The 25,423-nt window shown below is 44.9% G+C and overlaps 1 protein-coding gene across 1 annotated transcript in view; it reads left to right on the top strand.

The window, feature by feature from the left end:
* The window catches only part of rarga (retinoic acid receptor gamma a), a 41,186-nt gene that overhangs the window by 13,439 nt on the left and 2,324 nt on the right, over positions 1-25,423 (top strand). Inside the window, 7 exon segments of the mRNA XM_084918080.1 lie at positions 22,028-22,176; positions 22,384-22,525; positions 23,405-23,568; positions 23,900-24,076; positions 24,383-24,587; positions 24,758-24,916; positions 25,110-25,421. Of these exon segments, the coding sequence (XP_084774206.1) occupies positions 22,028-22,176; positions 22,384-22,525; positions 23,405-23,568; positions 23,900-24,076; positions 24,383-24,587; positions 24,758-24,916; positions 25,110-25,421 (1,308 nt within the window).

Below are 25,423 nucleotides of genomic sequence, written 5' to 3'. Positions count from 1 at the left end.
GCCTGGACCTCTCACAGAGCTTTTGTGAGGCAGATAATGCACAAGTCTGTAATTATAGACAAAACACATTGAATTATGTATTAAGTGATGAGCATCAAAATAGTTACAAATGAGTACTAATGCAGTTCAAACATTTGACTTGGACAGGGCTGACTGATTGTATAATTAAAATGAAAGGTGAGCTAGACACTGGACTTGATTCACAGCAGCGTTCCCCTGTCAACTGTGTACTTCTATGCTTGACCATAGGGGGCACTGTTACATTCTGAAGCGCTGAGATGGGGATGATGTATAGAGAACAGAGCACAAAGAGGAGATTGTTGGCAATCCAGAGTCTTTTTCTGTTGTGCAAAAACTAGCAAGATGAAACGCACGGTGCCGACGTACATTTCTCGTTGTTCAAAACACCTGCTTGTCTCAAAACCACTAATCAGCAACAGGATTCTAGGTCAGGGAGGATCTTTGTGTGGAACCACTGCGGTATAATTCACTGATGATAATAATGCCAGAAGAGAGAGAAAGAGAAAAGAATGAGCACTTTTGTTGAGGTTAAGCCATGAGGTAAAGGTAAGCAGAAGTTATTTGAAATCTGATCTGGGTGCAGTGTTAAATGGGCGGCAGGTGGTGGTGGTGTGTGGTAGTGGAGGAGTAATAATGGGTGTGGGTGGCAACAGCTGAGCGCGGAGCCTGCCTGTGTGTGCAGCCCCCTACTCCCCCCGCCACCACCGCAGCATGCCTGAGCACCTCTCCAGCCTTTCAGCCGTCAATCACTACCTCACCCCCTCTCTTCCTTCTCACTGCCACTGCCCACCTAATCCTCAAGGTATTTTCACAGAACCAGAGAGAGAGAGAGAGAGAGAGAGCACCTGGGGGTAATGTCCTGGTGTGGTGGAATCCAAGAACACACCCAGCAAAAAAACACACACATATATATACACACAGACAAACATGCACTCGGAGACACTCTTCCCTCTCAGTTTCTCTTGCTCTCTGTCTGGTTCTCTCTCATGAAGCCACACACACACACACACACACACACACACACACACACACACACACACACACACACACACACACACACACAGAGCAGTTCTTTCATCTAAAAACTAGAAACATACCCCTGACGCAGAATGAAATCCCACCACACTGACAGATGGATTCTTTATGGTTTTTATGCTGGCATGACTTAAAACAAAAACAAGTATCAAAGCACAAACAGACGCAGGCAACCACATGCACTGGGGCTTCATACACGACTGCTTGTACTGACACATCCACGCTGGCAGTAGTATCGTTCGCAGGGGTTAAGGACTGCAGTTATTTGGTTTAAGCTTTGGGTCAGAGTGTGAGAAAAGCTGGGGACAAAGATCAAGTCAGGATCACAGTGACAGTTAGCTTCAATTTGTCGAGACTGACATGTTTTTTTAAGTGTCTCTATATTAACATAGCCGTGCTGGTTGAGTGGTGTTTACTGTCACAATTTACTATTTCATTATGTTTACATTACGAGCTGCAGCTATTGCTTGAATGTCAAATAAATGCCTGTCAGTTGAATAATAAAAGAATTGCCTGCTGGACTAATTCTGCGTTTCACTGTACAAAAATACATCTTAGTTCAGTTTAAATGCTGGCAGCTCAGTGGAAAACTCTCTGTTGTTTTTTTTTTTTATCTGCTTTTAAAACATCCTATTGGTGTATCCCTTGACAAGGAATGTTACAAGTCATTTTGCTGACACCAGTCTCATTCCCCGCTCTCTTAAATGTTAGTGGGGAAGACAAAGGGCCTCGGTTTGGACATTCCCCAGGCCCTGTTTTTCTTCTCCTTCTCCTTCTTCAGGAGTTGACTTAACAGTCCTGCTCATTGTTGTCAGGCTTGTCTGTAGGCCAGACTGAGAAAATACCTTTCACATAAAGGGAGTAGCACTGTGGAAATTTCACCGTGTATCTTTGTGTGTGTGTGTGTAGTCAGTAGCTCTTCATGCTTGCACAACTTCAGAGTTTTTTGCGTAATTGTTGTAAGAAAGGTACCCTGGGTGACACCTACCTTTTGTTTAGATGTGCACACTTTGCTGACCTGCCAGAGCACCTCCCGTGGCGGTGCTCTGTCTTGGCACCAGAGTTCTTTGGAAATACCTGTTTTGCAAGGAGGTGGGAAGAGACAGAAGAGGGATGGGAAGGGGTGGGCCGACTGTGTTTGCACATGTCCGCATAGTAAGCTTTTCTTTTTGCTTAATGCATAAATGGAAGATCCAGAAAACCTCAGTGCCTCTCTTCAACCTGGGTGTGCTGCAGACTCCCACTGTAGCTGCTGATATCTGAATAAGCGTGCAATGGCGTTTGTTCATCTATGAGAAGGTCTGATGGCTCTCTGCAGTGTGTTGCTGAGGCTGTTATCAGTTGATCCCTGTCATTACGGGAGCCTTTCAAGCAAACAGTTGGAAGCCCATTAAGGCCACTTATTATGTGATAACATCGTCACTGAGCCCTGAAACACCTCGCTAAGCTTTCACCAATCAGGGCCAGAGCGCTGGCCTCAAACTCAGCCGTGGGGATGTTTTGAAAAGCTAGTAGGTCATTTCCTTCAGCCCACATGGCCTGGCCGAAAAATCTAAAGTCCTTTGCTGGGCTCAAACTTTCCATTCATGCCATAATTTGTAGGGTTATGCTGAGTGATGAATACAGAAAACCCATGAGAGGCCCAGCTGTGAGCTGCATCACAGTGGGATGAAATCAAAAGCACTGTAATAATAGAATGGAATGAATAGCGTGTTGAAACCTGTGTAAAAGCTGGCTGGGTTTGCTCTTTTGTGCCTCTGGTGGAGAGAAGGGCAATAGCAGTTCGTTTAAAGTGTCTGTTAGACATGATGGACTCGTGCACCAGCATTAGCATACAAGCAGTGTAGAACATATGCATGGATCTGCGGTTGCACACACACACACATATGCAGTTCAACACAAAACATCTAGTTAGGCAGATTGTGAAAATGGCCAAAATGTTCCAGCAAAACAAAAAAGAAAAAAAAAACACGCAGAGTGACATAATTAAAAACACTCTTTGCATACTTAAACACACACACACACACACACACACACAGAAACAACATAAGGAGGTCATGTTGGCTTAGGGAGCTAAGGGAGTTGCGTAAAGGAGCCATTTTGGTGGGAAATGTGGTACGGCAGGGAACGTCAAAGCAAACCTTTAAATGGAGGCGAACGATGTCAGCTAGCAGAGTGAAGCTTTCTCCACTGGAGGTGAAGCAGAGCACAAACGGCACATTGAATCTCTATTTATTTTCATAAGGTTGAAGTGCTGGCTTTAAGCCTAGCCTTGGTGGTGTAGAGTAGGATTAATAGGATTTGCCTCTGTGCACATGTGTATGCTAATGTGGGCATACTACATATCTGATGAAAGCAAGGGGCAGAGAAAAAAGATGAAGTGATCTATGTATGGATTTGAAAATGATGATTGCAGCCCCGCAACCCAATACTTCCTTGTAGGTACATATTTCCCTACACACACAGGAAAACCAAACCAAGCTCATCTGTGTTTCTCATTGTTTGAACAGCTATAAATAATTGACATTACATTTTTTGCTATGTTGGGTGTCGGTTTAAAGGGAAAAACACAACACAAAATTTCCTCATTAGTAAGGCTCAACAGCTTAGGTCACGACATATCACTACAATGGCTTCAGTGCACCTTTGCATTGATTTTGCTTGACAAACCTTTCTTCTAAAAAAATATTCTCTCTTAAACATACACACATGATTTGATCGTGGTGTTTTATCAGCTTGGTCACAAGTTAGATGTTATATTGGGTTGAAGACTACATGATTCACATCATTTTCATCCACATGAAACCATTCTGTGGCTCCCCACTCCCACCCCCTGTGCTTGACCGTTGTCGCTCTGGAAGAATCCGTTCTCATCGGCATTGAAATGTTTCTTCGTAGGATAAAAACTCAAGTTTGTATTCATTTGCCGTGATCTTTCCTTTGAGTGGATCCAGACAAATTCCCATAAATTGTGTTTCTTCAAAGACCAAATGAAAACCATGCAAGAAATAAATACCAGATCATTTAGGTCATTGAAAGAGAGCAGGTGGATGGATATAGTGAACTACACTCATTTGCCAAAGACAATAATCTTAGTTTGGCTGCAGCTTCTGAATTGTGAAAGATGTACTTTATATTGTTTGGTAAAACCTCAACAGTAATAGAGTGAAAATCTGAACAATCAGATGACCCCTACGAGTAAGTACTTTGCAACAGTGGAAAGGAAAAACTAATAATATTAAATTTCTGCTACTACTACTAATAATAACAAAAATAATTTTTCTTGCGCTTGATCATCACACTGTCATTATTAGCTCTTCTTATTTCTGACTCTGGTACTAAATGCTGTGAGTGTCAACACCTAAACAAACAAAAGCTCTCATATAGCTGTTTTCTTGCTGGCATCTCTGCTCCTGTGACCATGATCTTCATTGCAAATTAGCAATGCAAGCACTGGACCATTTTGGACTATACTTGTGTGTGATGACAACATATGCAGCGCTGTTTGGCTTTGTCCTTCATCTGTCAGTGAGACTGGAGTCTATTGGCTGTAATAAACAACTCTGCATTGTCTGACATCCCTGCTTTTATCTCCCTAGGCGATCACAGGCCTCAAATGACAGCTCTCTAAGGTGTTCCACTCCTTTTTGGCAATCAGTTGCACTTATTATTTTTTCACTAATGCTAGCCCTGATTCTGTAACACTGATTTTTTTGTGTAAAAAATGATCAGTTTTCCTGTAGACTCCTGGTGGAGCATAGGTCTGCAACAACACCGTAAAAAATGATAGTAAGTAGAATATCTGCTGCTCCATGATGATATCCACCTAAACCCCGCTGGCTTATGCACTTCAGAGTTCTCTCGCTCGGTTCCCTCTTTTCTCCTCTGCCTTTACCTTGGATTTCCTCTCATTATCCCACACTGCAAGTGGGAGCCAGATTGCCCTAAGTGCTGGAAACTTTCTGCAACTTTGCAGGACTTAAATGTGTGTGTGTGTGTGTGTGCATCTGAAAAGTCAGCAAAGGTTGCCGATAACAGAGGGACCACAAAGTGTACTACAGCTCTGACATGATGACAGATGAAGATAAACATGCTACTATCAAAAGTGGGAGGGTGCTGTTTTCAGACAGTCTTTGTGGGCACGTGCAGGATGAAAATTGCGCAATGGCGAGAGAGGAAGGCTGGCTTCTCTGAAGACGTGGGAGGGCACACGGGTCCAGGACGTGCCCATGAAAACAAGACGGGGGTTTGCATTTTTGGCTGAATCTCTCTTTTTCTCACAAGAAAACATGGGTAGCAGAACATCACGACAGTGCAGAAAGAGTGAGAGAAAGAAGGAGGGAGAAAATGTGAAAAAGACTTTGCAGAAAGATGGCCAAGAGTGTAAGACCTTAGCATGTGTCAGATCTTTGACTGGTGGAGTAATTGATGGATGAAATGGACAACAGCACAAGGATTGCTCTTCTTCTTTGGCTGATGAACAAAAACACAGTATCACATAAATAAGATGTTACTTTTTTAGTTTAAAAAAGAAACTCTGCTCTGCTTACTGAACAACCCTTGATGGGATGTGTGCACTTTTAAGTGTGCGTGTTCTGCGTAACCTGAATCTGGCTGTGGTGGGAAGGCTTCCTGGGCTGGTGTTCAGTGTCTCTATCATCACCAGCAATCTGTTTCAGCATGTCCGCACGCTGCACACATGCCCACATCAGAAATGGAAAAACTTTACATTCCTTTCAAAATGACTCTGTTGCGTTTAGTGCAAAGGTCTCTGTCTTTATTACCTCACACACAATTGCGTTGTTGACTGCTTGGCTAGAACCTGAATGACTGTATACAGAGGAAGTGGCAACAATGTGTTGTATACGTCTTATCTGTAATTGGCATCAGAGTGTCAGACAGTAGTAAAGCCTGACTGGGTTCCAGCACACGTGGAGCAGTAAGCAGACCAGATCCAGCTGACTGGATAAAATCGTGAGACACACACATAAAATCGTAATTAAAAAAACAAAACCTATTTCAACATTTTAAACGTGTGCTCAGATTTGTTCTAATTGCTTAAATGAAACATGATTGAAAGCAGACGTCAACGTGGAGTGGCCAGTGAGTTGGCAGCCACTGAAAATGAACCATTTCCAAAACCAGAAACAAAAGCAGAAACTTTGTCAACTAAAACAAATCACGCAGTCAGGAAAAAGTGGCCATAGGGAACTTGATGAAATGGGGAGAGTATTTGGAGAAACGGGGGGGGGGGGGGGAGTATTATGGAGAGAGATGGAGAGACTTGTGAGCCAGTGAGTGAGGGAGAGAAGAAGGGAGGGCAGGATAAGTTTGGGGGAAAGTTAGTGGCCCAGTGGGGGTTTCTTCCAGAGTTCAGCCTCTCTGGCTGGGGAAGGAAGGGAAGGAGGGAGGGGAGAGAAGGGGAGGCAGGGACCAGCCTGGGTCAGCAGCAGTATGGAGTATGTGTAGATTAGATGTCTAAACTCACTCGGCAAACCCTCTGAAGCCCTGGAAGGCTCACAGCTCACAGTGTAGTTTGCCAACTAACTGGAGAACCTGGAGTTAGTGGTCTGAATTATAGTCTCAAACACAGTAAAAAGAAATGTCAAAACCAGTGGAACCGGATAGGGTTCGTAAATCTCTAAAAACAAAAGAGTGTGAACACATGATATTTTAAATAGATTTTTTTTTGCAGCTTGTCAGTCCACAGAGCAGCCCTGGCAAACCGCGCTGATGTTACATAGAACATTTGAGCACCGGGGGATTAGCCAGTTCTTAGTTTCCAGGATGCTGTATGAAACTAGCAGCGAGGAAAAGAAAACAGGAAGGAGACGAAAGACGAGTGTGAGAAGAATGCTTGTGGATCATAAAAATGTGACTCTAGGCTGTGATGATTTAATCTGAAATGTATCCAGACCAAGACATTTTTTGAATTATTGTGAAAATGGGTGGAGAGCTAGAGAAAAGAAAAGTGCCCCCCCCCCTTTTTTTTTTAACAAAAAACTTCAGCTAAGCATTGGCATCTCTGATAGATGCCAGTTTGTTATCCCTGTGTTGTATTCTTGCCATCATAAAGCTTTCACTGTATGACCTGACAGCTGTATGAAGAAGCACATAAAAACTACTGATGTTGTTTACTATTTGATGAAATAAAAAGAGCTATCCATCCATCCATCCATCCATCCATTCGCTACCGCTTATCCTTTTCAGGGTCGCGGGGGGCGCTGGAGCCTATCCCAGCTGTCATAGGGCGAGAGGCGGGATACACCCTGGACAGGTCGCCAGTCTGTCGCAGGGCCAACACACAAGGACAGACAACCATTCGCACTCACATTCATTCGCACATTCACACCTAGTGACAATTTGGATTACCCAATTAACCTATCCCCACAAGCTGCATGTCTTTGGACGGTGGGAGGAAGCCGGAGTACCCGGAGGGAACCCACGCAAACACGGGGAGAACATGCAAACTCCACACAGAAAGACCCCGGCCTGATGTTGGAATTGAACTCAGGACCTTCTTGCTGTGCGGCAAGAAGGTCAGTTTGCGAGATTGAGTGTGTGAATCTCAACTCACAGGTGTGTGTGTGTGTGTGTGCCAGCTTAAGAAAATAAACCTGAAGTCTCCATTGGAGGAATAGCTTTTAAACCAATAAACATAGTAATGAAAATCATTCAAAATAGCCAGAAATGTGAAAGCATGGTTTCTTTCATGAGACAGGAAAAAGAGTGAAGTGTTAGACAGAGGAGGGAGGGAGGAGGGAGGACGCTGTGTGTTTATGGAGAGCGTAGCCAGCAGCACAGATTGACAGGAAATGGTGTCTTTTTTGCCTGCTGGGCTGTACCACTTGTACTGCTTTGACAGGGGGAGATGAATGTGAGGAGCTCACAGACTGAAGCTATTCTATTATCATATATCTCCCATTGTATCACGCTGTTTGCTTTAGCCCAGCCAGAGTCCATCCCTCTGCTGAGCAACAGTTAGGACCAGTGTCAGGCTTTTTTATTGACCTCATACTGCCCATTGATTTCCTTTGATTTACTGCCACTCTGAGGGCACTGCAATTTTTTAAGCTGAATTGTTTTTTTTAATCAGTGCACAGAAAAACCATTGTTATAATGAAGGTTAAATGTGTAGGGTATACGTTTTAACTGTGAATCCACAACCACTAAAATATTCAGCTGCCACGAGGCTTTTTTACTGCATTAAAATCATTGCTTGAACAACCTCATCGACGCTGCTTCCTTGGACGTCTTTTGCTATTGCTACGTCGCGATATAAATCACAACCAAGGTCAAGTAAACCTGTGAGAAGTGTGTCCAGCGCATGGTGTGTTTGTATATTGGAGATATTTGTCTGTGTAAATGCACTGCGGGGATTGAGCAAGGCAGCCCTCGTTCATCACTGTTAAAGCACTTCCAGAGGGAGCGACAGAAAGAACTGCCCATCCTCTGTTCCCTCAAACAGACAGAGAAGAGGGAGGGATTTACCCTGGCATCTGGTTTCTGGGTTCAGCCACAGCACAATGTTCTTTCTCTTTCTCTCTCTGGCTCTCTTTTTGACACACACATACACACCCGGGCCAGTGGCTGGACTTTAATATGGTTATGATTAGAGACGGGGGCTCAGTGAAGGGAGGGAGGGGGAAAGGGGGTCTTATTTACTGCAGGGAACTGGGGGAGGTGCAATGTAAAGAAAGCCAGAGACAGGGACCAGATCTGAATGGAAGACGGTGGGGTTGGGGTAGGTGGGGGCACTGTTTGCATTTAGGGCTGAAATATGAAAAACAAAAAATCGTGTGTTCAAAAAAACAAACAAACAAAAAAAGCACAAGAAGAATGGGGAATAAAGTTTTGTGCTCCAGCCAGATCAGTTCTTACTCCAGTGCAGACTCTGCTGGACGGCCCCTTACACCTCCCCTCCTCCTCCTGGGTTCCTCTCTCTCTCTGTCCCTCCCTCTCTGGCATTCTCTGTCTTTCACTCCACCCCCTCTTGCAGCGTCATGCCAAAGCAGTTGGTTCACTCCGCCGTGTCTGGGGCTCAGCGAGAGCTGTGAGAGGCTGTTATTTAGGTCTGTTACAGCAGACTGGGAGCAGCTCACCCAGGGGCAGGGGGGAGAGGAGAGAGTCAGAGTCACGCTCAGCTCAGCCAGTCAGGAACCATATCTGCATTCCAGCTGAGAGGGAAAAAGGAAAACTCCGGCATCGGAAGGAAAAGACAGCAGAGAGAGAGTGACAGCGCGAGATAAGTGAAGGGAGGGAAAGGAAGGTAGTGAATCCAGATAGCTGTTGCTGCTGTGTGCTCTTGTCACTGCTTCAGTGAGTGACGTGAGCAGTGGAAGCAGGGTAGGACACAGGCAGGACTGAGGGCTCTCACTGACTTTTGCCGAGGGTGGGGGGGTACCATGTTCGACTGTATGGAGGCTCTGGGAATGGGCCCCCGTCAGCTCTATGATGTCACCAGCCGTGGTGCATGCATGCTGCGGAAAGCGAACCCCTTTTTTGCCGGGTTGGACCCCTTTGCTTGGACGAGCACTGCCAGTGTTCAATGTAAGTGGCATCCTGTTTGGATTTCTTCTATGACACAATCATGTTTCCCCCTCTCTTCTCCCTCTCCTTTTCTTTCAGTCACTCCTTCCTTCATTTTCTCATTGCTGGCTTGTTTACCCCTCAGGGCTCGGCCAAGGGGGCTGCTGTCAGGGGCTACAGAGCAACACAGGAAAAGACAGAGACAATCCTCTCCTCTCCTCTCTCCTCTCTCCTCTCTCCTCTCCTCTCCTCTCCTCTCCTAGCCCATAGCCAGTTTGAGCTGCTCAGCCATCTGAAAAAAATTCTCTGCTATGATATTATATGCACTGTGTGTGTGTTGGGTTTTAAAAAAATGTGCTTGTGTGTATTCGTCTGTGTGGTGAGTTTGTGAGTTTGAGCCCACAGAGTCAAGTTTCAGTAACAATGTTTGCCACCTGGGGTTTGACCTTGCCAGGTGCTGCATAGTAGAAAAGGAAAAGGTTTTGGTGAGTGACAGGAAGAGATGACAGTGACGTGTCAGATGTACTCTGTCTGGGTTATTGTCTATTCACAGCATGAGTTTAACACTAGAAGTGAGGTCTCTGATGAATTTCACATGAAAAGTTAATGACAAATGTTGCCTGTTTTTAATGATACAGTTAGTTAATAATAAGTTTTGCTGGGCCTGCTGCAGTCTTCATAGGTCAGAGGTTTGTTTATGCTGCTGATACTAGATGGATAATGATATTCCTCCAGAGCCAAACAGCCATGAATTAGTAAGCGGATTAATTATTTAGCAGATAAATGTATGAATAAATAATAATACATACAAATCTCAAGAAAGCAGAGATATATTCTGGCCAGCGTTCTCTTCTCTCTTTTGCTCGTTGCATCTATCCACTTCATTTTCCCCCCCTCTCCCTTCTTCTGCCGCTGACTTCAGACAAGGCTCCGACTCTAACAACAACTGGGGTCCATTTTCATCTACTTCCAGGGGGCTGCTACTGCTGTGAGAGAGTGTGTGAGAGTGGAAAGGAGTGGGGGTGTGGGGTGTGTATGCATGGTATGGTGGGAGAAGTGTGGAGGGAGCCAAGCCAGATATGACAGTGGAAAAACAATCAAGAATATAAGAGGAGCCGGAGCGATCAGATAAGCAGCTTAACTTTGCTCTCGATTTTTCAGAGCTGCTTGAAAGTGTTTTCAATTTTTTTCCATGCTTTTCCGTTTGTTCGTCCTCCCTTCTTTTTTGTGCCTTTTTACTTCCTTGGGGGGGGGGGTCATCTGTCTTCATTAATCGTGAAGACACCAGCATTTCAGTGGCCGTCATGCACACTGGCTGAGCTTTAATGAAGACAGATGCCCTGTCAGTGGAGGCTGAGGCCAGAGGGGACTCCAGCCACGCCAGCCTGCTCTGCTTAGCTAGGGGAGCCCTGATGATAACAAGATGAGATTTGTTTATTTAATCAATCAGGCCTCTATGGTCCTTTCCTTTTAACCCATTCACACACATGCACACATTTAAAAATTAGGCCTCAGATTCCAGAAGTATATTTTTCTTTCAGGTCTTTGTTCCACACAATCAAAGTTAAAAAAAGGAAAGGGGAAAAAAAAGTCCAGGGACGCTGCCCTGAGGGTGAGAGATCTAAGTTAGCAGAGCAGAGCAAAGTGGCTGGTGTGGTGTACTGTTTCAAACCCAGTGTGCCCAATAACCTTTGTAAACAAAGCTGTCCTATCCCTGCACAAGGAGCCATAATGCCCCTCTTTACTGAAGCAGTTGCCTCTCATTGTCCTCATCAATGAAGCTGATGAATTGATGTTTGAGTCTGATATCTCATTAAGCCAGCCCAGCTGCACAACAGAGGGACCTGTCTGGCTCTTAATGCCACAGTCACACAAGCACGCACACTGCACACCAAAATAGCCACTGTGTTTGTAAAGCAAGTCACCTGGCCCTGGATTAATACAATAATATACTGTTGTCACACAGGGTTTTTTTTTTCCATTTGTAAAAAGAATTCAACTCTTTAGCAATGCTCTCTGCAATGTGAGGATAAAAAAAAAACAAGGTTTACCAGAAATGCAAAAACTGTTTTTCTCTGATAACCTGTGTGGAGAATGTGAAGAGAAAATGTTTGTCTGCCCTAAATCTTTCACAAAATGAGTATAACCTCCTCTCTTTGCAGTAAATCTTCAGCGGTGATAAGTGTCACTGCTGTTGGCCATTAGCCAGGGACAATCAGAGGACTTAAAAGTGTGTGGTCAGTTTTCTTGTTTTTTTGTTCAGGAGCGGGAGACCTTAATGTCAGAGGTTAGGCAGAGGCTACAGCCTGGCCAATGTCAGATCTACTGCATGTGTGGTAAGCTTGTCAGCTTGCTGAAAAGGAGACTCTTTCAACCAGCTTGGCTTGTGTAATGCTCTTAAGTGCCTTATGCCACAGAGCTGGTACTACATCTGAGCTGGCCTACACATAAGGATAATGGACACTGATTTAGTCGTACGTCAATGAGAACTGAATTAGTCAACTGCCAGGGAAGCCATTTGAGACAGCCCATGCCGACAAATCCCCTCTCTGTCAATGTTCATTTGCTTAGAAGAATGAGGCAATTACGTTTAGCAGTTCTCCAGGGTCAAAAGAAGGGAAAGTGTTTTTTTCTCACCAAAGTACACTCTTAGCTCGATGTTTTTGAGCACACTTTGGATTGTAAGTCTAACAAACGGTATATATAAGAGCTGGACATGACAGTAACAGATTACTTGAGCAATTTGTCACTATGTGTGCCTTCACACACACACACACACGGGCACACACGCCTCTTTGTTTTCCCTTAATGTGCTGTTCAAATGTGAATTGAGGGGCTAATTGAAATGGGGGGTATAGATCTCGGCAGCAGCGGTAGAGAAATAAGAGCTTCCTGTGACCGCTGGCACATTCTGGCCCGATCATTTTCTCCCTGATAGAAGTCTGCAGTTATTTCATTATAATTACAAAAGATTCAATTAAAAGATTAGAATGCCTGAGGGGGCAGGGCTGGAAATAGATGGTGGTATGTTGGTTAGTGGGTGACGTGTGTGTTTGTGTGTTAGAAAGAAAGAGGGAGAGTAAAAAGAACCCATACTTACACTTCTAATCATTGTCACTAACCTCATGTGTTTATATCGCTGATTTTCTCAAGGTAATGTCAAAACAATGTGCTCAACTTTAAAGGAATAAGCCAGTCCAGGGTCAATGAGTTGTAATTGATATGAAGGAGCGAAAAAACGTTAAGCAGGTTGCAACTAAATTAACTTTTTAAACAAAAAAAACCATTAAGCTAGAAATGTGAAAAAAACTGGCATCAAAGAAAAGTCTGTTTTTGGTTTTTGGTCGCAAGCTTTAATTATAAAAAGTACCTCATTTAAAGTGCACTCTAAACTGTCATTATATCCAGGCCTGCACTACATTGTAATAGGCTCTAAATTATTTATTAATGTGTTGAGGAATACAGTGTCCTGCGTGATATAATACAGTAGCTCAGGCAGCTGCAGTATTCCTTGTTTTGTAATAAATAATACATAGCATCAGAGCCAAGATAGTTATTGAATAAAATCGCAGGCCTGTTGGTTCATTCTAACCTCACAATAGTTTATGTTACTTGTTATATTACGCTGTGGAAATCATTTTAATAGGGTGAAGCCATTTTTGGTGTCAGACCTGCTTGTGCTGCAGTATCACACCACCTTGTTCACAGATCTCTGTCAGCCCTGCAGTAATAGCTGAGCCCATTAATAGGCAGCGCTGTCTATAAATAAACAGATTCAATCCTAGCAGTTGCTTCAAGTTTTTTCCACAGAGCCCCCTCCTGTGCGTGGTTTTACTTATGCATAAATCAGAGTGTTAACCTATGCTTGTGTGTGTGGTGCCTGTATGCGGACTCCTCTGATCAATGTATGTACAGTTCAAGTTTACGTGTCCACTTGGCTGCTGTTGGGCACCCAGACTGCTGTGTCAAAAGCAGAGACGGACAGTGTGCCAAGCTGGATTCCTCAGGCCTGTGCTGGAATCTGGCTCCGCTCTAACAGCAGTTTATAGCCCCTCAGCAGCGTCAGTCGCACCGCTGTAAATAAAACTCGTCAACCGAATGCGAGTCCTTGAAAGGGCTGTTTTTGTTTTCCTGTCCGTCGTGTTTAAACAGTATTTCACAAGAGCGAGTACTCTGAAATTTTACGTGGACTCATGATGAGCTGATGATTTGTGGATTGCAGCACGATAAACGTGACTGTTATGAGGCAACTGGGCTAGCAGTTTGCGTGAGCTCCAGATCAGTCTAAAATCTGGACTTTTGTGAGTTCTTTCACAATAGTTTGCTGGTCCCAGAGGTATTGTGGCTGCCCACCCTAACACCCGTGTCTGGCTGCTGCTATTGTAGCTGTTTACTGAGAACAGCTCTTTGCCTGCCAGGCACATTTTCCGTTGCACAAAGGCGTGGACATTTGGCAAACTATGCATACTTATGTGCGTGTGTGTGCTGTATTAGTGCACGCACCTGAAAGAGTTTATTTCACTGGTGAGCATGTGATGTATCACTGCACAAGCATGTTTGTTTATAGCATAGAAGAGTGTGCATGTAAGCTCAGAGCTGTGTGTGAGCTGGCTGTGGAACGAGCAGTTCTGTTACCAGCGTGTTATTGACTGACGGCTTGGCTCGAGTGTTGCTACGGGCTCGGCGTTAGAAGAAGTGGAGCCCTCGTATAGCCAAGTCGGGTCTAGAAACCCAGACGAGTCCAACTGTCCTCCTCCTGTGTATGTGTGAATGGGTTGTGTTTATGCAGCCGACAGCGTTTGGCAGGGAGTGGTGAGCGGCTGGTGTAGTACAGCTATTATCTGGGCTCAGGGGTGGAGAGAGATGGATGAGGACTTGGACTAGAGTGGGTGGAAGGAGGGGAGGACCGAGGGGAGGGAGGCAAATTGGTGTTGTTTTTCTCTTTGACATTAGTCAAATTCTGCCAGTGCGCATATGTGCAACTGACATGACCATCCTTCTGGAAATGGTGCATGAGTTCATTTGTGTACACATGCATTAGCTTGTATTGTTTGTGTTCCTTGTGGGTGTATTTTTCTCTAAGGAGGAACAGGTGTGTGTGCGTGTAAGCTGGCATGCCTGTAATTGTGAGCCTAGCTGACAGTTTGGGACTTTTTACAGAAAGATGATGAATGCCAGTGGAGAAATTAACAGATGTCTATTTGAGTGCGTGTGTGTGCGTTTACGAGTGCACATGAAACCAGGTTATTGGAAGAAATCAGGTTAAACCAGGAAACAGGAGAATGTGTTCACATTATCAGAACTTTACATACAGCTGGTCAGTAATCAGATCTCTCTGCTCTGTTGTGTTTTTTAACTAATACCGTCACGCTATACAGTTTCTCCTCTTGTCTCTCAGTATTAGGAATAATCTGCCTTTTAGCTGCTCTGACTTATTCATTGTAGCTTTGTTTTAGGCAGATTTTGGATATTTATACTTTGGATAAAAGAACGGTTTCAGCATTCATCTTTTCTTTCATCCCACTGTATTGCCTTTCCAGTGCTGCGTTTCCTGTTTCCCTGCTCCCTCTTTGGCACGCACACTTGTAATATCCCTGTTAATCCTGTTAATCCATTTAAGTGTAAACTAGTGTCTGCAAAATAAGGTTTCATTCAAAATCAGGTTACTCCAGAAAAAGAGCTACTACCAGGTTACTAGAGTAATGTTAACACACTTACTGTTTCTCTGGGCCCCTAGAGTCAATGTTTTGCTCTAAATCTGACACAAGAAGTGCATTCTCACCCAGACACGTGAGAGACACTCTTAAGCACAAAAAAAGCAGCACATGCTCTTCAGTGGCTACACAGGAGCAGATAATATGTCCATGTCTCCACCATAGCTTGACCTGTGAGTGAATGGGTACTTGCAGTAGCCTGTTATCACGCCTGGATTTATAAACTTCTGCCTCACGGTAAGAACATCTCCCATTTGCCATAAAACACTAGAGACAAAACCAAACAGACAGACGGACAGCCAGTTTGACAGGAAGCAATCCAGCAAATGAATTAGGGGCTGTTTGGGATGATTTATCGCCTGTTTAGGAATGCTCGATTGACTCAGGTTAGCTGCTGTTAAGGGAACTGACTGGCTGGGTATTGCTTACGTTCCCAGTGATGTGTTCATTCAGTGGTAATTGTCAAAATGTACCTTTAATACTTCATGTATTAGTCTTATGTGGAACTTTGTTTTGTGACACCTCTAGAGACCGTAATGGAAGGAAATGAATTACCGTGTGGCTCAAAATCTGGCTGTCACATCAGTGATCTGAGCGCCTCCACCCAAACGGAGTTGGGCAACCTGTTGGCGGTTTGCTGCCAAGCAAAAGTGAAAAACTCTGATATGCATCACTGCTTCACTGAGACACTCAAAGCAGAAGTTTCTCAGAGTGGCTTTAATACCTTACAGGACTCTGTGGTTTTATGCCAGTTGAAGGGGACTGCTGATTCTTCAAAAGTTACTACTTATGCATGGATTGCTCACTCAGAAGTCAGGAAGCCACAGTCATTTTGTCACTGCTCTGCCAGTTTTGATCTTAGTCTCTCTGAGTTCTTCCTTCTGAACTTCTTCCAAGTGACTGTATAGAGGAAAATGCTGCGATAAATATGTATTTGGCAGAGTAAACTCACAACAGAAATCAGTTTAAAAGCTGGGTGCATGATTTTTAAATTTTAACAGTGATCTGCATCCTATGTAACGCCAAGTAAAAAGGCAAGAGAAACCGCTTTGTGTAGTGTGTGCAAACTCTTTGGCGTGGACATTTACATGTTGAGTGGAAATGAACTGTGTGCTGCTAGTCGTGGGCGTGTTGTTCCTTCCAATAGGTTTGCGTTTGCATGCTTTGGTGTGTGGTGCTTCCCCAATGTGCCGGAGTGAATACTACTGTTGTTGTTTACATTATCCGCCTTTCCACTCACTTCCTCTGACAGAGCAAGGCTGCAGCCACGGCTGGGCTACTTCTACTTTTGTAGGTTTCTATTGTTGTGGGGAGGAAGCAATAGCAATTGAACGAGCGCTAGTGGCCTTGCCAAAGACAGGCAGGTGAGAGCCAGGGCTACAGATGGTGAGAGGAAGTCTGGGAGGACGAGAAACAACCGAGGATCAAAGACTCAGGGTTTCCCTCGATGACTGTTTTCTCCTCTCCTCTCTCTTCACCTCGCCTGCGCGCCTGTTTCTGCTCTCTGTCTGCTCCCTTGCCTGCCTGTGAACTGTCCTGTCTTCTTGACATGATCAATGGCGCAGCACTGTGCTGGGTTGCCAGGTTTGGGTTCACTCCTCAGTCACTGGAGGTGAGTTGTGCTCCTCTGTGGTGGGCAGATGAAGAGTCAGCTGGAGCTCACGGCAGGGATGAGGAGGTGCATCTTTTCCACAGATCTGCACTTGACTGTCTGGTTTTTCCAGCGCTGGTCATAAAAGGCCACTGACTGTCTGAAATATTTTTATTGACGTTATATTTTCTTCATTTTTTCCTGTCCTTAATACCTTCTTGCACTGGTTTGGTACAGGGACATTTGAAGGAAACTTTATTTGCTGGGTTCATTGGGGACAGGCGGCTCAGCAGACGAGTTTGGCTGTTTGAAAGCAGCTTGTGTGTTTGTTGACAGGGTTGTGTGGTGCAGGAAAAGGGGGGTGCACGCTGCCAAATGTTTTCTTGCTGACTCCATCAAGAAAATATCAAAAGGCCCTTTATGAGGTGCTGTAAAGAAGACCAGGTGTTTTGAGAACACCACCAGACTCCAAGGGTAATTCCACTTTTTAAAACATGCCCCGAGGATACATTCTTGTCCCACCTGCTGCCTTTCCTGCTTTTTTCATTTTTAAAGGAAAAAGGGGTAAAAAAAAAAGATTAAAATGTGCCTTGGCGCAGCTTGTGTGCCATTTCACATTGTGTCATTCTTCAAAAGTCCACAGTTTTGTCATTAGTACTGACAGAAGCCATGAGCAAATGGGAAAATGTTTTTACTCAACATGCTGGTCTGGCGTCAGATCGCATGCATGCGTCACAAATGTTTATCGATGTTTGTCTCATTGCTTTCTTCTCGTTCCCAGAGAATGGGTTTAATTCCCTTCAGGAATGTGTTTCTTAATATCTATTTTCTATTCTCAAACCCGAGCCATCTCCTGATTGGCCGTCTTCTTTTCCTATATAGTGAAGCCTCTTTACAGGCGTGTTAGTGTGTGAGTCTGTGGGAGACCAGGTGATGAGCTTTCTGACAGCTGTTGAAAGGCGTTGCTACTGCTCATCACCTTTAATGAAAGTCCCCCCTCCCCTGTCAACACAGTCAGGAATTCCTCCCATTTTTCTCAGTGGTTTTTTTCCTCCACTTCTTTGTTTCTCTCGGTTATAGCCCGGTGCCATTTTGAGTGCTTGTGTATATATATATATATATATATGGGTTATATATAGGTGAAACAGAATAGCAATGGGAAATGAGAGCACATGTATGGAGGTGTAGCAGTAAGGGATACTGAGAAGTGGCTACAAAAGCCAGTGACGAAGATCCTCTGGAAACGCTGGTACTGAAAAGAGGAAGGAAGCAGGTCTGTTGTGTGGGACCTTGTAGCAGAAGCCTCAAGAGTGATAGCAGGAAGACATGGGGAAACAAAACAGAGAAGGAGAGTATTATGTGCTGGCACCACTGACAAGGGTGTGGTACTACTTTCTTTTCCTCTTTCATGAAACCCATTTCTTTACGGAAACCTATTTGTGTGCTGATGGTCGGTCAGTCGTACCCTATGGTGCTGTAGCCTCTGCCATGGTGTAGAGGGCCAAAGGCGCCCTTGAAAGCCCCACCTAGTGTGCCAGCAATTCTCCCAGCCCACTGTTCACCATCCTCTCCCAATCTGCTGTCCTTCTGCCACTACTCTCTGCCCAGTCCCCAACCCTCTTTTCACATTGAACCCTACTGTGTGCCCCTCTCTCCCCCTCTGCCTCAAAGTCTCGACAAGAGGTACAACTTTACAGGATCTTTAGTGAAAATGGAGGTGGAGACAAAGGCCACGCATGCCCATGCTTGCAGTTTAGCACTAACAGGGAAAACATCAACAGAGTGAGTCGCACACATAGAGGAGGGGGTGTTTTAATGGGGAACACTGGAATTCAGTGGTGCACTGTTACAAACAGTCCGGGCATTTGCAAGTGAAATATACACTACAGAGACAGAGCAGAGCCGCTGGCTGGAGTTGCACGTGAATGCTGGACAAGCACAAAAATAAACACCTACACGTATCCTACAGATGTATTGCACTGTGAGTGCACTGCGCCCAGAAAGAATACGTCTAAGCGTTTGCTCTCACATGCCAAGGCTAGAACTTTTGGAGCAGTGTCGCACTGAAGATTCAATCACTCCAACAGGTCACGTACACAAAATCTGCAAGCCTATTGTGAAAGAATACTTGTTACAGTGCCAGAATGTCATATGCTGCTCAGTTAAGAGGAGTGTGTTGCAACACAAAACAGGAGCTGCATAGTCATGTGTTTGCTCACATACATTAGAAACACTCCTTTTTTCCAGCTGAGTGAACAGCAGGCAGCCTCAGTGTTGCCAGGAAGTCTTCTGATTTTTTCTTTAGTGTTTCTCCTTGTTCTGGCTTTCTTTTCTCTTCTGTTGGATCTCTTGGTACTAAAGGGAGTTTGATTGGCTCGGTTAACTTGACCTAGAATTCACTGTAATTGACCTAGTTGAATTCACCTTCAGCTACACAGCTATTTCTGTCTCGTGCAGTTATATTTCACATCTAATGAGGCTGTGGTGAATGCTGCAATGCTCATCCCATCACGCTGAAGTATTTTAGTGTAATGTTGCTGTGTGTTTGTAGTTTGTAGCCACTGAGTGTGTATATGGGACCAACTTGCTCAGTGGCAGCGGGACCACTTGTGCACAGCAAGGCAACACGGGATCAGAGAATAAACTGATACTTAGCAGGAAGCTAACAGTGACTGTTGATAACTTAACTATACCTTCTTCTTGCCTTTCTTTTTCTTCTTCTCCTCCCCCAACAGCAGCACCCATACCACCTACCCCACTCCTCTTCTCATCTGTCTGTCATCAGCTCACAGGCCTTAGACAGCGGATTGTCATGCAAATGGTGCCCCAAGCCTCAAAGCGCTGATAAGGAGGGCCTCTCATTTCACTGGGCTTTGTTTTCTAAACAGTGATGAGCTGAGTTGAAGAGACTGAGAAAAGGGGCTCGGGGTAGCTGTCTGAATGGGCCCTCTGACTGTGGCGCCCTGGGGTAAGTGGTACAGGGGATTTGAATGGAGTAGGCTGAATGAGGCAAAGTCTTGGAGGTGGATTCAGGAGTCATGTTCTCTGGCAGGAACCAGGTTCAACGTGTTGACAGAGCCTGATGTATTTTGTCTGTCACCGCTGCCCGGGTTTTCTCCAAGATGGACTTTCTGTGTTTTGCCCGCTTTCTTTATCCGTTTAGACGGTGTCAGTCAGTGTTCGTTACTTGACGCCACATATGGTTTGTCCTTTTCTAAGGGGTTGTCAGCGCTCGGTCTGGAGCCTCATTTGCTGCTGTTATTATTGCATAAACAGTGGTTCATGGTGCGTTCAGAGGGTTTCTGTTTTCCCACTGACCCTGCCGTTTTGTTACATTCTGGCCAAGGAGATATGAGACTTGCTGTAGAAACATTCAGGGGGCGTAAACTTTGGATTTTAGATTGATTTGTGCATTTGGCTTTGGGATTGGTCTAAAACCTAATGGAAAACATCTTTGACTTCAGCAAAATGAGGTTTTCAAAGGAGGACTGTGGATTTCTGAAGAGTCGCATATAAAAATGCATATGAAAAACAGATGTTTAGGCAGCAGGCAACAAATAAAAAATGTCTGATATATTTCTGTTACTATCATTAATGAGGTAGTTGCAGGCCAGTCAGAGCAGCTACAGCAGAAGTAGTAGTAATCGTCAACTTGGTCTTGAACAAGACTTGCCCTCAGGAGCAACTTTGTCCTCCCCCTCTCCCCCCCCTCCTCTTCCCCTTTCTCTGTTTTATATCAAATTCCTCTTTTTACGCCCTCTTTTTTTCTCTCCTTTTTGAAGTCTCCTCTCTCTAGTAAAAAAAGCCATGCTGGTGGTTTTTGATTCTGCTTTGGGTGTGAGAGGGGGGAGTAAGTTGGGTGGGGGGGTTGTAGGTTAAGTTTAGGCAAGTCCTCTGTGCTTTCCATTGAAGGTGCTGGGGAGAGGTGGGGGCAGTAAAAGTTAGAATTTTAGAGCCTGCCTGTTTTTTATTTTATGATTGGCTTTTTTTCTCTCTCGCTCTCTTTTTACGGGCTGTGAGCTACAGCTGGTGGTGTGAATAGCTGCCCAAGGTGACCGAGTCCCAATAAAGTGCAGGCCAGCCGGGCTGGGGCCTCCAGTCCAGCCATGGGACTGCCTTTATAAGCCAACTTACGAGCCTAGTCCTCTGTTAAAACCTGGCAGGGCTGCACTGAGGAATTTAGGGCCAGGAAACAAGAGAAAAATAGGGTTTGTGTGTCAGGGGATGGTGGTGGGATGCAGAGTAGGGGGTTGAAGTTAGAGGGTGACCAAGGGTGAAACTGTTTGTGTGCAAGTGTGTGTCTGTGTGTGTTTGTGGTTTTGTGGCATGTGTGGTTAGCATCTTATATTTCTCAGGGGGAGTATGGAATCCATACCCTGCACACTTGAACCTTCCAAAAGAGCCTATATGGGGTCCACTTTGGAATATAATGAAGTGTAATGTACCATATCAAGTATGTGACTCGAGTAAGCACTGATGTCACAGCTGTGCCTCAGTTTTTGAGCCATAGAATCAGGGCTCTGCACCAGCTTTGCGTGTCCGTGCATTTGTCATGTGCCTGTGCTGTGCGTGCAAGATGTTCACATGAAATGTTGTCAATGTGTGGAATGAGGAAAAGCCAGCTTTGACTCTTGACTTTTCTCAACTCATTAGCTCGCTCTGTTACCTGTCCTTATCAAAGAACCTGTCAGACACTGTCAGTTACATCTTAGTGATGTAAAAGCAGTTTTCTCACAGCTGTCAAAGAGCCCTTCTTCTCTTATTTATTGCCTTTACATAGACAAGAGTTATATGCGAAGGCAATATGACAATATGTTCTATGCGATATCCCCAAAGGGCCCCTGAGTTTGGCTCCTTAGTGATAATTGGTACCAGGAAATAGGAACACTTCCTTCATAGTTCATATGTTATTTATCTTTTGAGACTTAAATGTGTCTCACTCCACGTCCAGGCAAAATGTTTACCAAGCGAGCATGACTGTTAATCGGTGTCTGTTGGTGGAACCTCAGTTATCTATCCACATCTGCTACATGTATTCACAGCTCCACATGTGGCATTTGCAGAGTTAGTAATAGCTGTAAGATAATGACTAGTAACTGATCATGTGCTCCACTGTCTTTTCTTTCCATGTTCACAGCGGTGGAGACCCAGAGCAACAGCTCAGAGGAGATGGTACCCAGTTCTCCGTCTCCACCTCCCCCACCTCGAGTCTACAAGCCCTGCTTTGTGTGCCAGGACAAGTCCTCCGGGTACCACTACGGGGTCAGCTCATGTGAAGGCTGCAAGGTGAGAAGAACCAATGTTTTGAACACTGGGTTTTCTGAAATAAAAAAAAATTAGATTCTCTATTTTGCATTCACATGATAAAAGAGGGATGGACAAAGGGCAGGCTGAAAGAGATGCAGCGATATGTCACAGCCTTTATAATGATAACTGTATTGCACATTCTCCCTTGCCCTCTTCCCTTTTGTGTCTTGCTTCCTGATGTTCCAGGGTTTCTTCCGTCGCAGTATCCAGAAGAACATGGTGTACACTTGCCACCGAGACAAAAACTGTCAGATCAACAAGGTCACACGCAACCGTTGTCAGTACTGCAGGCTGCAGAAGTGCTTCGAGGTCGGCATGTCCAAGGAAGGTGAGTCCCCCAGCGTTGAAGATATAGAGAGACCCGCTTGGAAAACAGGGTCACTCTCTCACTTGCACATAGAGACTGAGAAACTAGGCAGCAAAGACAGAAGCAGATGATGAGCCCACCAGGGGTGGTGATCAGGGTGAGGCTGGGCACTGTACCAATCATATGACTAATCCCTTTACAAAATGAATCTGACTTCCTGTTTCACCACAAAACCTCGCCCCTCTGGCCAGCACACAGACACTGCTTTCATTCATAAAGACAACACGGGAGAAAACAAGATTTGGGAGTTTTGACCAACGTATTGAGAACAGGATTCACGCCATTTGCGCAGTCAGAAACACCAGCTTGTTGGGGGGAGGGGGGCTTTTTATTTCAATCTTTTGTGTAGCCAGCTGCGTGTAAGTGGCAGTTTCTTGCCCTTCATGAAGCCCGGGGGACATGTATGTGGGTGTAATGTTTGTGTGGGATGTGTGTTAAGACCGGGATCACATTGTGCCTCTGCTATTACTGGATATCCTGAGAGGAAGGAAAGTATGGGAGGAGGAGGAGGTGGTGGGAGAAGAGGCAGAGAGAGGGAGAGAGTGTACTGGCTTATGTGCACTGGTCAAGTGGATAGAGAGATGGACAAGGAAGCCAGCGGGTGATAAGAAGGAGATAGCCAGTGTCCGTGCCGGGCCTCAAGGAAATATGTTAATGCTGTTAAGAGCAGAAAGGTTCTGGTTTCCACTAGCGTGTAACATCTCCTTGGCAGCAGTGAAAGACACTGAACATGAATGCTGAGTTTGTTTTCGAATGTCATTACAGATAGATTAAATTAACTTTCTGTATGAGCTTTAACATTGTATGTGGAACTAATTTTGTTTCCTCCCCTTTACATAGCCGTGCGCAATGACAGAAACAAGAAGAAGAAAGACGTGAAGGAGGAGGTTGTTCTTCCGGAGAGCTATGAGCTAAGTGGAGAGCTAGAGGAACTAGTCAATAAAGTCAGCAAAGCTCACCAAGAAACTTTCCCATCACTTTGCCAACTGGGCAAATACACCACCGTAAGTCATGCACAAAAACCCCTATCTTTCACTGCTGCATTTGGAAACTTTCTCTCAGCTACGTCAGCAGTGAAGGCTCCCAGATTGCATGCTTATGAAAATTCGCAGTAACTTTCCCAACATAGTGGTGGCTTAACTAATGCAGTTCCCCATTAAGCCATCTGTGTGGCCTCGGAATGATTGATGCAACATGTAAATGGAATTCTTTCCCCACAGTTGACTGATGTAAAATGTAAATGTGAGGCTCGGTGAATCTTGCCTTTGATACAAACGTGGTTGCACACCTCCTCTTGTATGACATGCTGAACTGTGGGTGTTTTTGTTTGTTCAGAACTCCAGCTCGGACCATCGAGTCCAGCTCGATCTAGGGCTATGGGACAAGTTTAGTGAGCTTTCCACCAAATGCATCATCAAGATAGTAGAATTTGCCAAGCGGCTGCCAGGTTTCACCAGCCTCACCATCGCTGACCAAATCACTCTGCTTAAGTCCGCCTGCCTGGACATACTGGTGAGGAGCTTTTGTTTTCCCTTCTGCCCTCTTCACTCACTTTTTTAAAATAAATGATTCTGTCAAAGCTTATGCTGAAATATGGGTATGCTTCCACCCGGTGGTAAGAAGTGGCAGTGCATTCAAGTTTTCCCAGATAATGCAAAATCTATCATATAAATATACACAACCAGACTGGAGTAGTTGGCTACCATTTTTAGCTACTGCAGATATTTTTAGTGTTGTAAGAAGTCATATTACACTACTTTACATTTTATTTAAATTTTTTAATGTTCAAAAAGTTTTACACCTTGTTTTGCTTTTCAGATGCTGAGAATCTGCACACGCTACACTCCAGAACAGGACACTATGACGTTCTCAGATGGCCTGACTCTGAACCGGACTCAGATGCACAATGCGGGCTTTGGACCGCTTACAGACCTGGTTTTTGCCTTTGCAGGCCAACTTCTACCCCTGGAGATGGATGATACAGAAACCGGTCTCCTCAGCGCCATCTGCCTCATCTGTGGAGGTACCGCAGCATGCACTTACTCTTGATTGGTCCGTTATAAAGAGGAAAGGACTTTAACAAAATAAAAGTTAAACATAATTGATTTTTGTATGTAAGAGATTATTTAAAACTCTGCCATTTATTTAAAAAAAGAGAGAATGAGAACATATGTTTGCTGCTTTTTTCACTAGACCGCATGGATTTAGAAGAGCCCCAGAAAGTGGATAAGCTACAGGAGCCTCTGCTTGAGGCTTTGAAGATCTATGCCCGTCGTCGCCGCCCCAACAAACCCCACATGTTCCCACGCATGCTGATGAAGATCACTGACCTCAGGGGCATCAGTACGAAGGGTAAGAATGGAGAGAGTGCTTTCTAAGATTGAACTCTGTACACTTTCCTAAGGTCCTTGCCAGAAGAATACATCTTTTACAGGACACTCTACTAGTTCAGCTTCACTCTTCCTTTTATTCTTTATGATGTGTCCATGTATTTTGAGAGGTAATTATATAAATTATCCACAAACGCCTTGCTTTCTATTTTCAGGTGCAGAGAGAGCTATCACTCTGAAGATGGAGATCCCAGGGCCGATGCCTCCTTTGATCAGGGAAATGCTCGAGAATCCGGAGGCCTTCGACGACCAAACAGAGAGCAATGAGAGCCCGCCGCCTCCACCACCGCCCCCACCACCACCCGCGCCTCCAGCCCTGGTTGTAAAGCAGGAGGCTGAGGATGAGGACGACAGCTGGGCCACCGAAAACGGCAGCGAGCCATCACCGGAAGAGGAGGACGAAGACGACGATGACGATGTGGGAGATGAAGATCGAGATAGGGGCTCGGACAGTGACGGGGAGCCCTGG

This window comes from Perissodus microlepis, chromosome 20 (genome assembly GCF_051167445.1).
Source record: "Perissodus microlepis isolate ML-2025 ecotype Zambia chromosome 20, ASM5116744v1, whole genome shotgun sequence".
NCBI classification, from domain to species: domain Eukaryota; kingdom Metazoa; phylum Chordata; class Actinopteri; order Cichliformes; family Cichlidae; genus Perissodus; species Perissodus microlepis.
The sequence above is the reverse complement of the archived record's forward strand: the minus strand, read 5'-3'. Positions and strand labels throughout refer to the sequence as shown.